The 14,516-nt window shown below is 36.6% G+C and overlaps 1 protein-coding gene across 1 annotated transcript in view; it reads right to left on the bottom strand.

The window, feature by feature from the left end:
• Nucleotides 1–9,214: 9,214 nt before the first annotated feature.
• The window catches only part of LOC150085594 (putative acetylcholine receptor chaperone), a 41,953-nt gene continuing 36,651 nt past the window's right edge, over nucleotides 9,215–14,516 (bottom strand). Inside the window, exon 3 of the mRNA XM_090373378.1 lies at nucleotides 9,215–9,744. Within this exon, the coding sequence (XP_090229504.1) occupies nucleotides 9,473–9,744 (272 nt within the window). The 3' untranslated portion in view covers nucleotides 9,215–9,472. The remainder of the gene's footprint in view (nucleotides 9,745–14,516) is intronic.

Below are 14,516 nucleotides of genomic sequence, written 5' to 3'. Positions count from 1 at the left end.
ACCATGCATGATGGATCAAGAGCCTCATATTGTGGGGCATGTTTCACAACTTGCATGCTCTTTGCACCAGGCGAGTGTTTTACGCTGATGAATCTTGGTTAGGAGAGGACGGTATAGCCCATACGTGCGAGCAAGTGACGCATGGTCATGCCAGATATTGTTCCAGGTTGACCCATGTTGTATTGGGTAGGCAACTCTTCGATACTGCTGCACCTGTATGAGTCGTCGTACCCGGCGCTCACTTCTAACATCAACCTTTCACTGACCTTTGCAGTTTTGCTGCCGAGTTATTTGACCATTTTGATGCCAGTCCTGGTACACTCTAACTGCAGTGGCTCTTGAACACCCCACCAGTTCAGCCGTTTGGGAAATCGAGGCACCAGCTCGTCAAGCTCCCACAATCTGTCCTTTATCAAAGTCCGATAAATCCTTTTACCCATGCTCGGAATTTTACTACCTACTGAACCACTGACACCTTATCTATGCTATGTAGGTCGAATAACTCTCGAACCTCACGTGGTCAACGGGTAGCATTGTTTTTATAGGGGTGGTCATAATTCAGTGACCACTCAGTGTAGGTTGTAATTCTTTTCTTTTTCAATAAATTAATAATAATTATTTATGCCTTATTTTATTTTTTTAATTCAAATATTCTGGGGCAGCAAATTTTATTTTGCTTACTGGTGGCACATAAGGTCGCAGCAACCCTGCCTCTAAAGTATTAAAGTGAAGGACCCATCACGCTCTCAGCTGCTGAACTCCACACCTGAGCTCACTCTTGTGCTTCAAGCAACACAGCGGAAATCTTCAAGGCAAAATGAACTGGTCCCACAGGAGCTAGTTATTGTCAATGACTCTATTGTCTGGGAGATGGGTAATGTGTTGTGCAAAAAGAATGTCTGCGCATGTAGCAGTGTCACCGTCCTCCAGACACCAGGTGGAAAAGGTCCGGGCTCGAATTCCGTCGATGACACGAGGAACTTTAGTGGGATTTGTTCACTCCGTGGTGGCTGTTAGTCAGGTGTAGATAGCAAGATTTTTTCCCCAGAAACTGGGGTTTTTTCGTCCAGCAAACAGGCAAATCGACCAGAGAACACATGCAATTTACAGACAAAATAAATATATATTTATTTACAGGGACACTATCATAATTTTTTTTTTGTGCAAAAAGAATAGGTGGAATAGGACCAGGGTGTCTGCCAGGGGAAAAAGTTGATGACATTCTAGAGCAGCAGATATCTTTTAAGGGCACAAAGGATGGTATTGTTGTACACGTCAGCACCAATGACGTTAAAAGTAGATCTGCAAATTTACTTAACAAGTACAGGTCAATGTTGAAAAAAAAAAAAAAAAAAAAAGTCGCGAATTAGGGTTAAATTTGAACAATTCTGCCCAGACACGAAAGGAGAGAGTACATGGTGATGCCATGTCAATCAATTCGGCCCTGGAGAGATTGTGGAAGGGGATTTTTTTTTCCAGCGTGGTCTGTGCTTGTTAACAGGAGAGATTTCTTCTACAAGGGACATACAAGGATGGGATGCACTTAGAAAGGGTGCAAGAATATTTGCTGATGCCATCGAGGCAGTGTTAATGGGTTGGATTGGAAAACTGCTAGCTTGTGGGAATTCATAGACTAAAAGATTAATAGTAGCCACAGACAAAGGAGAAAGTGATTTGTGCACTGCTTTTATTAGAAGGAGCAGCAGCCTAGAAAGCCTGGTATTTCAGGGATTGGTAGGAGTAATCATGGAACAAGTAAATACATGGGTTGTGTTAGGGTAACTAGGAGTAAGAACAAGTGCATTTATACTTGCATGTACACCAATGTAGGATTCTAATAAATAAATTTGATGAATCTGAAGTGTTGGTTAAGACATCAAAGGCAGGACATGAGAAGCATGGTTACACACAGATATAAGTAGTGCAGAATTGGAATATGGGGAGTACAATGTGTACAGAAAGGATAGACAGGAAGATGGGGGGTTATGCTGTTAAGAAACACAAAATCTAAGGAAGTGCATCCAATGACAGAAAGTGCACCGTTGAGTCAGTTTGTTGACTAAAAAGATTAACAGCATAAGCAGTGTGAAAGAAACATGAGGAGTGTGTTACAGGCCTAGTGACTCTGATGAGTACAACGAACAATTATACAGATTAAGATTCTTGGCAAAGCTTATTATCTAATCAACAGTACTTCAAGCTTTCACCTGTAAAATTAGTCATTATCACAATTATACAGAGAAATAGAATGGGCCATAAATTAGAATGACTTCTAATGGGGCTTTAACTTCCCAGATATTAACTGGAACTCGTGGGTTGGTTGGTCACTCAAACACTAGCAAGAATTTTGTGGATTTTTTAGATGATTGTTTTCTACAGCATGTTCGAAAGGCAACCAGAGGGAGTAATACTCTTGATCCAGTTATCAGCAGCAATTATTAGTGCATTAAGAATTTGCAGATAAAGAAACCACTGGTTAGCAGTGATCAGAGTCTACTGCTGTGGGATTTACTTAATGATGTAACACTATCATCAAGGGTAAAGGTAACTACACTGGGCTCAGACAGTTGTTCAATTCTATACAGTGGGACTAACTGTTTTGATTTTAGTTTTTATGGCACAAGGGCGTCTAAGGCCATGATGCGCCAAGACCAGGGACCAACTGATGATGTTACCAACAGCAAATTCTAAACGGGCAGCATTCAAGGAATTAATCTTGAAAGCTACTAGGCTTTTCATACCAACTAATAAATACCGTTCAAGGTTTAGGCCTTTAATGTTAAAAAAAGGGGCATACACGTATAATTCAAGTTTGGAATACACGTGTAAAAAATATTATACGTTCTCTTCAATTCATTCAACTTCGAAAAAATTATCAAAAATCATAGCAAAATAGTTTATTTCAATAATATATAATCAGCATATCTGTAATTGTACTTAAAAATGTTTGAGGGATTTCTCTTGTATTCCTGTTTACTCTGTCTCACAAGGAACTAGAATTAATCCCCCATCATTACAGGATCCCAGCGACCTTAGTACTGCTTTTCATCGTGAAAATATCCCTGTGAACCCGCTCCCCTTGTTCATCACCCATATCTCCAATTTTCGGGGAATAATTCGAAATGGGAATGAAGAAAATGAGTTTACAACGACGACGACATTCGACAGCCATGTTTTTGAGTAAATTAGACACCAACACTTCAGTTTTCGTTTTTCCTATTACTGAAAAAACCATGCACTACTGCCTTAAATGTATTCAGTTTTGAACACAAATTCAATTTTTATCACTACACAGACGTGGCAACTTACTAGTTCAACTGTGTGAAAACACTGAAAGGAAAAATATTTGCGAATCAGCAGGTATGGCCAAAAATTATTTTATCACTATCGTAAGGGTTGCGCCCTTATACTCTCGAGGGGCTGCTTATGTTTGGAGGATAGATTTACAACCCTGAGAACATGTCACAATCAGTTAATACTTGGAAAACCTTGGCACAGCCAACAAAAATCCTCACAAAAACGCTTGTGCTCTCTTCAAGTTGTTGCATCGGAATTGAACCTAAGAATCATAGGTAGAAGTCTTATTTACAAGAAGAGGCCAAAATCGACTGTTAAATTAGAATTAGCTTCACAAGATAGAGAATACAAAATTTAGCACTGTATTTAGCAGTCACGGGCTTGAACATTGGTCCCTCAAAGCACACGTACTTGTGCTTGACCACTTGGTTACAATCTCTTAAAATAAATCAGTATGTCATATATTACTGGCTAGATTTGCATATTTTGATAAAACGTAACTCCTCTATATTTAATAACTGTGACGTGATGTGAAACTATCATGATCTAATCATAAAAATTGGTAAAAATCGTGGTCTAGTGTAATCAGAAGCCTATGGTAGATATAAGCTAGTCTGTAATCAAGTCACAAAGGAGGTTACAACCTCCATAGGCAAGCAAACGCATATTACTAAATTATCAGAAAACCAAATGATACAAATAAAAACAGCAAAGACTTCTTTACTTATATAAATTATAGAAGGAAATGAATAAATTGCATTGATACACTTGTATCAATCTAAGCAGAATTATCGACTGTCGATGATTCTGCTTAGGTAGCTGACAAACTGAGTAATCTGCATCTACATTCACACAAGGAATTCTGTGGGGAAGTGGAGGTTAAAAGCTTATTAAACTCTAACTGGGAGCTTAATGATTTTGTAATAACTGGAAGCAAAGTGGAGGAGAAATTGTTGAAGTTAAACATAAGGACCCAAGGTGGATGGGATCTATCCAGTCATATTAAAGGAGGCGACAAAGAAAGTAAGCTAACCCTTAACCATGATTATTGAACCATCCTTGGACACAGAGGTCCTCACAGCCTGGAGATGAGCAAGTATATCCCCAACTCACAAAAGGTTACACAAGTAATTACAGACCAGTTAGTTTAACTTGTTCCAGGGAAAATAATGGAGTCACTGGCTGAAGCACTGCAAGATGCTCTAGACAAGACTGCAGTTATAGTTCAGAACACAGCATGGGTTTATTAAGGGGCAGTCACGTCTGACCAATTTGGATACTACGATGTGGTCACAAAGGAACTGGATGCAAAAAATAAGTTGGATATCGTATACTTGGATTTTTGGAAGACTACTGTACAAATTTTAGCAGTATGGCATTAAGGGCAAGTTGCTGCTATGAATAAAGGGATGATTGAGTGGGAGAAGACAGAGAGTGGTAATCAATGGACAATGCTGTTTGTGGACTAATATTATTAGTGGTCTTCCAGGGTTTGGCATTGGGCCCATTGTTGTTTTCTATATTTATCAATGTTTTGATAAAGGTATATCAGACTTAAGGTTCACGTTTGCAGATGATACGAAGGTTGGCAGGTTTGTTAACGACAGTATGCTACTGCAACAGCATCTATTAAAGTTGAGCAGATGATCTGGGAGCTGGCAACTGAAGTAACATTGAGAAATGCAAGGTACTGCATAGGGGTAGCAGTAACCCCAGCGAAATGTACCAACTGCACAGTACTACACTCGGGGCAGTGAAGAATAAAAAAGACCTGGGTGTAATTGTGCAGTTGGATGTGAAGTTTTCTGAGCAGTGTAGACAGGCAGCAAGAGTAGCTCATAGGGTCTTGTCGGTGATATACAGAAATTTTGCTAGCAGGGACAAGGGGATTATTCCTTTGTATAAGGCAATGGTGAGGCCACATCTTGAGTACTGCATACAGGTCTGGAGGCCTCATTTAGGATGCAGAGCTGCTGGAACGAGTACAGAGGGCAATGAGATTGGTGAGGTAAACAAAGGGTTGCACTTGCCAAGAAAAGCTTAAATTCTGAAAATTGCAGTGTCTGAAGACTAGGTATCTGCAAGGTGCCTAGTCTCCAGACAAGTTCATTGCTGATGGGATTCTTCTTGCTCAGATTATGCACCTGAGGGGACAAATATAAATTGAGGAAAGATAGTCGTAGGATAGATGTGCAGAAATTTGCCTTTAGCCAGCGGGTGGAACAAACTTCCATCTATTGTTTGTTGTGGAAGTTGATAGACTTAAACTATTCCCCTGTTTTCTTCAGGATTAATGAAATGATGCACACTAGCTACCAATTAGTACTGTACCTTGGTACCTGTACAGCATATTGCTAATCCTTGCCCTACATTATTACAGTACTTTTTTAATTTCGAAAAATAGAGGTTGTTTAAAGAAGACAGTATGGTATAACAAACTGTAGTTAAAATGTTCAATTATTTTAACATTTTAAATTAATTACAAAAAGGTATTTCATCTTTTTGTAATAAATTAAATAATTTTTGTAATAAATTTAACTAACATAAAACAAATACAGCATCTTGGTTTTTTAATTATGTCCATAAAAATTTAATACTGAAAACAAGTACATTCTGTAGAAGGAATGTTTTTTTTGTATTCTCTAAAAAGTACACTGACTTCTTACTTAACCACAAGTGAACTTCTGAATGAAAAGACTATTACATACAAATAAACTTCACTTTAGTTAGCTACTTTTTTAATTAAAACATGACTAAGCTAGATTAAAAGAACATGAGGTGCAGTAAAAATTAACTAATAAGAAACAATTTAGAGATTATGACAGAAACTAAGATCTGTATTATTAATGGGCAAGTATACATCCTTGTTTCAGCTAATGCAAATAATAAATTTGTGGACCAGCTCGTGTTAGTTGAGCCTGTACTAGTAAAAGTATCTCTTTCCATAAGTGGAATTATAATGGGAGTTTTCATTTCTGAAGGACCTCAGAAAATCACATTCTTATCAATAAAGAAAATAATTTTGAATAGTCAGTTAGAAACAGAAAAAGCATGATAAAAATGTAGAAATATAAACCAAAATCAAAATAAGATTTGACAATGTAAATTGGCTATGTAAAGATTACCTTGGCAGTTGTGTTATTCGAAGAATATTGATGTTATTTAGGTACCTCCCACCATATCATAGTTTAAAGATGTAAAAATCAGTCAATGTTATTGCACAACTGACAGTCCTAGTTAAGAATGCAGGCAGTAGTAAATAAAACTGAATTATTGACAATGTTACAGAAAACCGTTGCCAGTGTCATGCTAGTCACATCAAAGTATGAAAATAAAAGCTTCTGTTAATCGAAGCAGTTTAATTTTTTGTCTTCTGAACTTTTATATTATAAGGATTAAGACTGAAAATGTTAGTTATGCACAAATAAAAAAAAAGGCTAAATAGCATTTTGAAGCATTTCATAAATACATATGAGGAGCAGTTCGAAAGTAATGCCTCCTATATTTAATTCCTGGAACTATGCCTTTTACATCAATCAATCCTCGATCATTAATAAATAGTTATTTTTCCAAAAAGTCACCATTTTCTATGCACTTCCGTCATCTCTGAATCAGAAACCGTATTCCAATCCTGTCAACGTCCTTACTCTTGCTCCGGAGGGCTTTGCAAACACTCTGCTTGAGCTGGTCGTCGTCCACAAAACGGATTCATGGAGGGCACCTTCAGTGGGCTGAAGAGGTGTAGTCGGAAGGTGCAAGATCTGGACTATGAGAGGGGTGAGGAAGAACAGAGCACCCCCAGTTTTACAATGGCCTTTTTCCGGGCTTCTTGGTGCTGTCAACATTTTCGGGACCCACTAGGCACAAACCTTGTTGTAGCCTAGTTCTCTATGATGGTTATCACAGCAGGTTTCCCTATATCCATACTTACATCTACAGTATTGTCACCGTAAACATTCTTGAGACGCATACGGATTTCGGTAGGCGTCGATTCAAAATCCATATGCGTCTCAAAAATTTCTTACCAAACAAGAAATTCAATCAACCACTCTTTGCTTGATAGATATATCTGTAACATCCACCATTTTGAACTATCAGTGTGCTGCACACGACACTGATCACAGCACCACTCAGTATGGTGAAACTAGAGAACTCTAGTGACCACTCAGTGACACATAATGATCTACAGCAACGCATTTGAAAGCAAAAAATTAGGAGTCATTACCTTTGTACCTGTCCTTGTACATAAAAGATGCAATCGTCATTATGCCTTAATTATAGATATCATTAAGATAGTGTTACGTACACTGAGTGGACAGAAATCATGGGAAAGCTACCTAGTAACGGGTAGGTCAACCATTCGCCTGGATAAGGGCAGTCAAATGGCGAGGCATTGAGTCGACTAGCTCACAAAAGCATTCCACAGGTATTTCCATTCATGTTTGCTGCACTGGTCCATAATTCCGTCACATTTCTGGGTGGAGGATTCAAAGCTAGAACAGACCTTTCCACAGCATCCCAAAGATGTGTGTGCGTGCAGGCATGTGTGTTATGGTGCATAAGCTATACTGGCTATAGCGCACCTTCCCAAAAAGGGTTCACAGGGTTATGTCTGGCAAGCAGAAAGGCCATTCCATGGTGGTACAACCTACTGAATGCTCTTTGAACCATGTTCTAGTCACCACAGTTCTGTGGGGAGGTGCATTGTACTGACAGAAGAGTCCGTTGCTCTGTGGTTTCACGATGACCATGAGACGTTCAGAGATGCATCTAGATGTACCAAAGGTCCTGTGTGCTAGTTGAACATGCCCCAGACCATTACCAACTGTCCACATGCCTGAACAGTTCCTTGTTGACATGCCAGTACCTGTCAGTTTCATGCGGTTTCCGCCAGATATGCACCCTCCCATCTGCTCAAAATAACTGGAAAGAGGATTCATCAGACCAGAAGACCAGTCTCCAATCATCCAAGGTCCAGTGCTGATATTCTTTCACCCAGCTGAGGCGTAGAGTCCTGTGTTGTGGTGTCAGCAATGGGACTCTGGTGGGTCGTCGGCTCCCATAACCTATTGCAGCTAATGATATCTTATGGTATTGGTAGAGACGTTTCTGGCACCTCCCTTGTTGAAGTCGGCAGTGATTTGTGCTATTGTCACTCTCCAGTTGGCTGAAACAATGCGAGACAGACATTGACAGCATGTTCATCCACCACCTTTCTCCACCCAAAGTGCTGTCCGTGATGAGCTATTATTCTGGAAATGGGGTATTCCCAATACTCTTGATACTGTCAAACAGAGATAGTGCAATTTCTGTACCAACTCTGTGACCCATGCATTGGGTACTCAGTATCATCCCTCTTTCAAAGTCTTATGACATTTATTCATACTGACATCGAATTGCCATCTACGTGAATGCAGCGATGTTGTGTATCTATATGCCTGCCAAGTCGTGGGTTCATCCACTAGCAAGAGGGATGACAGCGTCGCGTTGCCCAGGAACCTAACGAATTCTGTCCTTTCGGTGTATGTTGAATAAAACTACTAAAAGGCATTGGAATATGCTAAGATATCAATTTTTTTAAAATGATAATATATGCTTCAGAGTTGCATTTTGTGGTACTTTTTGGAAATAATCATTACTGAATTGCTATCTACACATATCATAAATCAATTTTAATATTTCTCGATGACTGTGATTGAATTTCAGAAAGTAGAAAATTATTATTATAACGTATTTCAATTCAAATTTTAAACTCTGTACAATATATAGATAGTTAAAAACTGCAACCATAGATTTCTAAGGTTTAAGCTTAATTTAACTTACACACAATCACCTCCATAAAAATAAATCATGTAAAATGTTAATATATATATATATATATATATATATATATAAAAAAATAAAACTGTAACAGAAATATAAAAACTCTGAATATATTTAAACAAAATAAACAATTAATAAATACATATCACAATTCCATAACAAAAAAATATTTCAAGGGTACAAATAATTTAATTTAGTTAAATCTGCTTGTTCTATATCACTAAGGTGATAACTTTTTTCTACTTTTCACTGTCTTGCATGCTGGAATAAAACTGCTATTAGGCATTGGAAAATGCCAAGAAATGCCCATAAGATTTATTCATAATTATCACAAAGAATTAAACTAATTTCTTCAGTCCTGTTTCATTTCTTTCACCAAAAGATTTTCACTTCCCTCTGTCTGGCTGGTAGGTGATTTATTCAACATTTTATCAGCTTGTAGTTTTGCCAATTTTTTTTCTTTTCGTCGTACCTGCATAAAAACCACAAGTCTACAGCCTAACATAAGGGCAAACACAATGGATGGTGCTGTTCGTTCAAACTTGTCATCAAGGATTGTATGTGTATAAAAAGCACCTAACATGATGATAAGTAGAAGCCCATTTGCTAGTTGCTTGATCATTCCTGAAAATGAAAAAAACAAGACTACATTTTAAAAAATATGTATTCAAAAGAAATGCTAATTTAAATAAATAGCAGGACTTCTGTCCTGATATTTTATGTTTATAACGTTGAAAAGAAAATTTCGTTTGCTTTAATATATAAAAAAAGTTTCCGATTTTTCATATATAGGACTAGTGGCACGAGTTTCCAAACTTGTACAAATTACACAAAAACAAAATATGCTGTTTAGTTTAGTTTAACAGTACAAATTAACCATTTGCAAACAAAAACTGTTTCTCCATTTGTCAATTTGTATTTATAATAATTATATGGTAACAGTTGAAACAGCTGTAAGGATGCAGATATCCCAATTCAACACGCATCCATTAGTGCAATATACGGTAAAACACTTGGTAATAAATGTAGAGAATGACATGACATTTATTAACTAAATTCATTTTAAATAAAGATTCTAAGAAATTTCAAAACCCATAAAAGTACCCTCCCATCATTGAAACAACTGTCGGGAAGATGACCGTTTATACAGGACAAAACATAATTGTTTTTTGGAAAGTGTCTCCTATAAGTAATGCAGGCACTGATCTCTCATTTTATATAGGGATCAATGCCTTTTTCAGCTAAGCAAAATGAAGTCTAATTGGCTAAAAGAGGCCAATTATAAAACAAGAACAAATTCTAGTAATCTTAACTTGTGTGGACTTGAACCTTCTTAGAAGCTACTTCATATTTCTTAAAATTGATTTGTACTTTAGAATAAAAAAAAAATGCTGTTCTACTTATTAAGAAGCTAATGTTAGTGAAGTGCTTTATCAAAGTGCAAAATAATACATAATGAAATGCACATACACCTCAAACAAAATATTCATTGCATATAATCACGAATAGCCAACCTTAGTTTTTGAAGACTTGAGAGCCATAAAACCTTTGAAGTGCCTATATGGCTTTTATTAAATAAAATTTATACAGCAAGTATTTACTTTTCAGTTCGAGTCATTCTAAAATCATGGTTAATAGTTTTTTTGTTTAACTACATTTAACATGCTAATTCACAGGCCCCTTCCTTAGGGTACTGTGCACCCATTTGCTTTTTTCATGTTAGCAACCCCCTCTTTTTTTTATTTTGATAATTAGTTTTTTTTTTTTTTTTTGGTAGTTGTTGACGCATAGGCTTCTGTGGCCATAATGCACCTCCCAAGGTTTTTGCCGTACTTTGATCCAAGCCCGAGGCGGGAATCAAACCCGCGACCTTTGGGTTGACAGGCAGGCACTTTACCCACCCGGCTAGCCTGGTCGGCTTGATAATTAGTAATAATAAACATAGGTTTACACAGTATGCATTTTAATTCTCAGATAAATTTTTACATTTTTATATAATTATTTAAACATCAAAATATTAAACAATCACATAAATAAAATCAACAAAATTGTTAGATAGCAATATCACATACAAACAAATTATACAAAGAAAAATGTTTTAATTTCCAAAAGACTGTATTACATGTTTTGTGTTCATATCCATCGATGTGTCATTTTCTGACTCTACCAAGATGTTGTAAACGTCACCTAGCTGAAAACGCAAAGGAATAATTGCTTCAATGTTTTCTTAATATATCCCATCTGTATGTAGAAGTTGCACAAAATGCTTAAATTTCCTGAATGATATTAAAAAAAAAAAAATAAATAAAAAAATAACTTGTGATAATCATGACTTTTAGCTGCACCATTTACTGCTAAATTTAAAATGTGGGCCGTGCATGACACAAACATGGCATGGGGATTTATATTATTGGAAATATTTAAAATTCTCTTCTGTAGACCTACATGTCTTCCCGCATTGTCGAACTCCATTGTTGTAACCTTGCCCCATTATATCATGAATATCTAAATTAAGTGTTTCCAATTCTTTTAATAAATAATTAAAACACCTTCTCCTGTTGCATCTGTAATTGTAAAAACCCATAGAAATAAACTTCACTTTAGTTAGCTACTTTTTAAATAAAACTTGGCTAAGCCAGATTAAAATAACATGATGAGGTGCAAACTAAGATCTGTATTAGTAATGGACAAGTATACATCCTTGTTTCAGCTAATGCAAATAATAAATTTGTGGAAAGGCTCATGTTAGTTGAGTCTATACTAGCAAAATTCTCTTTCCATAAGTGGAATTATAATGGGAGTTTTCATTCTGGAGGGACCTCAGAAAATCACATTCTTATCAATAAAGAAAATAATTTTGAATAATAAGTTAGAAATAGAAAAAGCATGATAAAAATGTGGAAATATAAACCAAAATCAAAATAAAATAATAACAATGTAAAATGCTTATGTAAAGATTACTTTGACAACTGTCAAGGTAATCTTTACTTAACTTTACACCTTTACCCGAAAAATATTCTTGTATTTTGACAGGACCAGCAAGCAAGCAAATAATGGAACAACAATTTGACTTTTTTTTCTACTCAACTCTCTTCTCTAATTTAGGCAGTAAAGATATTATTCCATTTTGAAATTTATTACCTAAATAATGAGGTGTGCGATGATTACAGATCTTTGATTTATTATTGATTTATTTAATCAGGTAAAGAAATTTATGAATATTTGAACATATGAACATTTTTAATATGATTTGCAATAACACTATCAAATTTTGAAAGCATTTCAACAGCCTTTAAAAAATTACCATTAATTTTTTCAAATAGTGTATTTGATGTACCTTTAAATATAGCTAAAAACTGAACTACAGTCAGTTCTGCTATAATGCGTATTTTCACAACGCAAATTTGCTCCAATGTGACTGATATATTAAGGAACAATGCGAGTATAGCGAAATTTTCGCGATGACTCATGCATGATTTCGTCTGCGAGTAACACCAGGTGAACACAAAACCCGGCACCAAGCTGAATGTCATGACCTGCAACAGCAATACATACAAGTTTATGAAGCTTAAAAAAATATCAAATGTGTGAGAGCTATAAGGCAATGGTTAGGCCACATCTTGAGTACTGTATACAGGTCTGGAGGCCTCATTTCAAGACGGATGTAGAGCTGCTGGAACGGGTACAGAGAAGGGCAACAAGATTAGTGAATGGAACAAAGGGTTGCTCTTACGAAGAGAGGCTTAAGTTTTGCAAATTACAGAGTCTGGAGACTAGGCACCGGCGAGGTGATCTGATAGAGGTGTATAAGGCTTTGAATGGTTTGAGCATGCTCAATGCCAATGGGATTCTTCATCTTGCTCAGAATAATCACCTCAGAGGGCATAAATTCAAATTGAGGAAGGACGGATGTCGGATAGATGTGCAGAAATTTGCCTTTGGCCAGCGGGTGGTTGGTTGGTGGAACCGACTTCCATCACTTGTTGTTGAAGTTGATAGCCTAAACAAATTTAAAGCTCAACTGGACAGGTATTTCGAACGAACGGAGGGGTGAAATGGGAGTGGTGTGTGTTTTTTTTTTTGGCTGATGCTGAATAAGCTTGCAACAAAAACAAAATATTCTGTTTAGTTTAGTTTAATAGAATAAATTAGCCATTTGCAAATAACTATTTCACCATTCATCGATTTGCAAATAATAAAATAATTATTTGAAAAACATTTTTCTGTATGATCTGGAAAAATTAAAATTTTCAATTTCTACTGAACCCTTTCCAATAATTATTTGAATTGTTCTATTTGAGGGTGCACGGATGTGGTAAGTGGTCACAGACATTCTCTCAGGTATGCCAAGCTGGGCTTGCTACCTAGGGTTTTAAAATACTGATGGAACTGATATTAGGGTGATACTCAAGTCAAGTGGACCTAATTTCGGCAAAGTCCAGTGGATCTGTGACAGCCAAATCCTCTGCTTGCAATTTCACAAAATATTCTCATATTTTGATATCAGTATCACTAAACGACAAAAATCTAATAACCATGGTTAATTGTTTGACAGGGTCAGCATGCAATCCAAAATAATGGAACAATAATTTGATTTTTTTTTTTTTTAAACTAAACTCATTATCTCTTCTCTTATTTTGTTAGCCAGTAAAGATATTTACTGGCTTTGATATTTACCTAACCTAACCGTCACAATGGTGGGACATTAGTAACCCTGAATACAACTCATGTGCAAGCCCTGAAATACAACACCGAGCATACTGGAGGTGACCACCCAAGTGCGAACCAACATAAGCAGGGGTCGAGGTGTGGTGCCCATACCAGATGGGGGGGGGGGTCTAGACACAGGAGAGAGAACTAGACAAATTTTTTGAGGGTATGGATGGGTGAACTTTTTTTTTTTTTTCTTTCCTGCTTTCTTGCATCATTTGCCATTAATACTACTACTATTAATAATGACCTCACACAGATTATTCATTTACCTACAAGAATACCAGACAATCTTAACTACACAGCCAACACTCAATCTTTTTTTTCGCAAACAACCCTTCCAAGTATACGGATGAGGTGAGTGGTCCTATAGGCACCTAAGTTCATAACTTGGTGATGGTCTCTTCTCCAATAGAGCCCTTCTCTTGTAGCCATTCTCAACCTTATGTTGTTTAACATTACAGAATGAGGTATGTGATTTCTATTCTTCTGATGTCAATGTTTTCTCAGATTGTGACAATGAAATTCTTTATTCCACACACCACCTTAAAATCTCAATTAGCTAAATCTTGGTTTTCCAATAAATGTGCTAAGATAAGAATGTTGCATATCAAAATTGACTTGCATCCAAATCTCCAGGTTCATTTTTGACCTATATTAAATCTTGTAATAATTGTAAAGCAGTT

The sequence above is a fragment of the Mastigoproctus giganteus genome, chromosome 5, assembly GCF_048544385.1.
Source record: "Mastigoproctus giganteus isolate SK-2022 chromosome 5, ASM4854438v1, whole genome shotgun sequence".
NCBI lineage: Eukaryota > Metazoa > Arthropoda > Arachnida > Uropygi > Thelyphonidae > Mastigoproctus > Mastigoproctus giganteus.
Note: the sequence above shows the minus strand (reverse complement) of the source record. Positions and strands in the feature narration are given on the sequence as shown.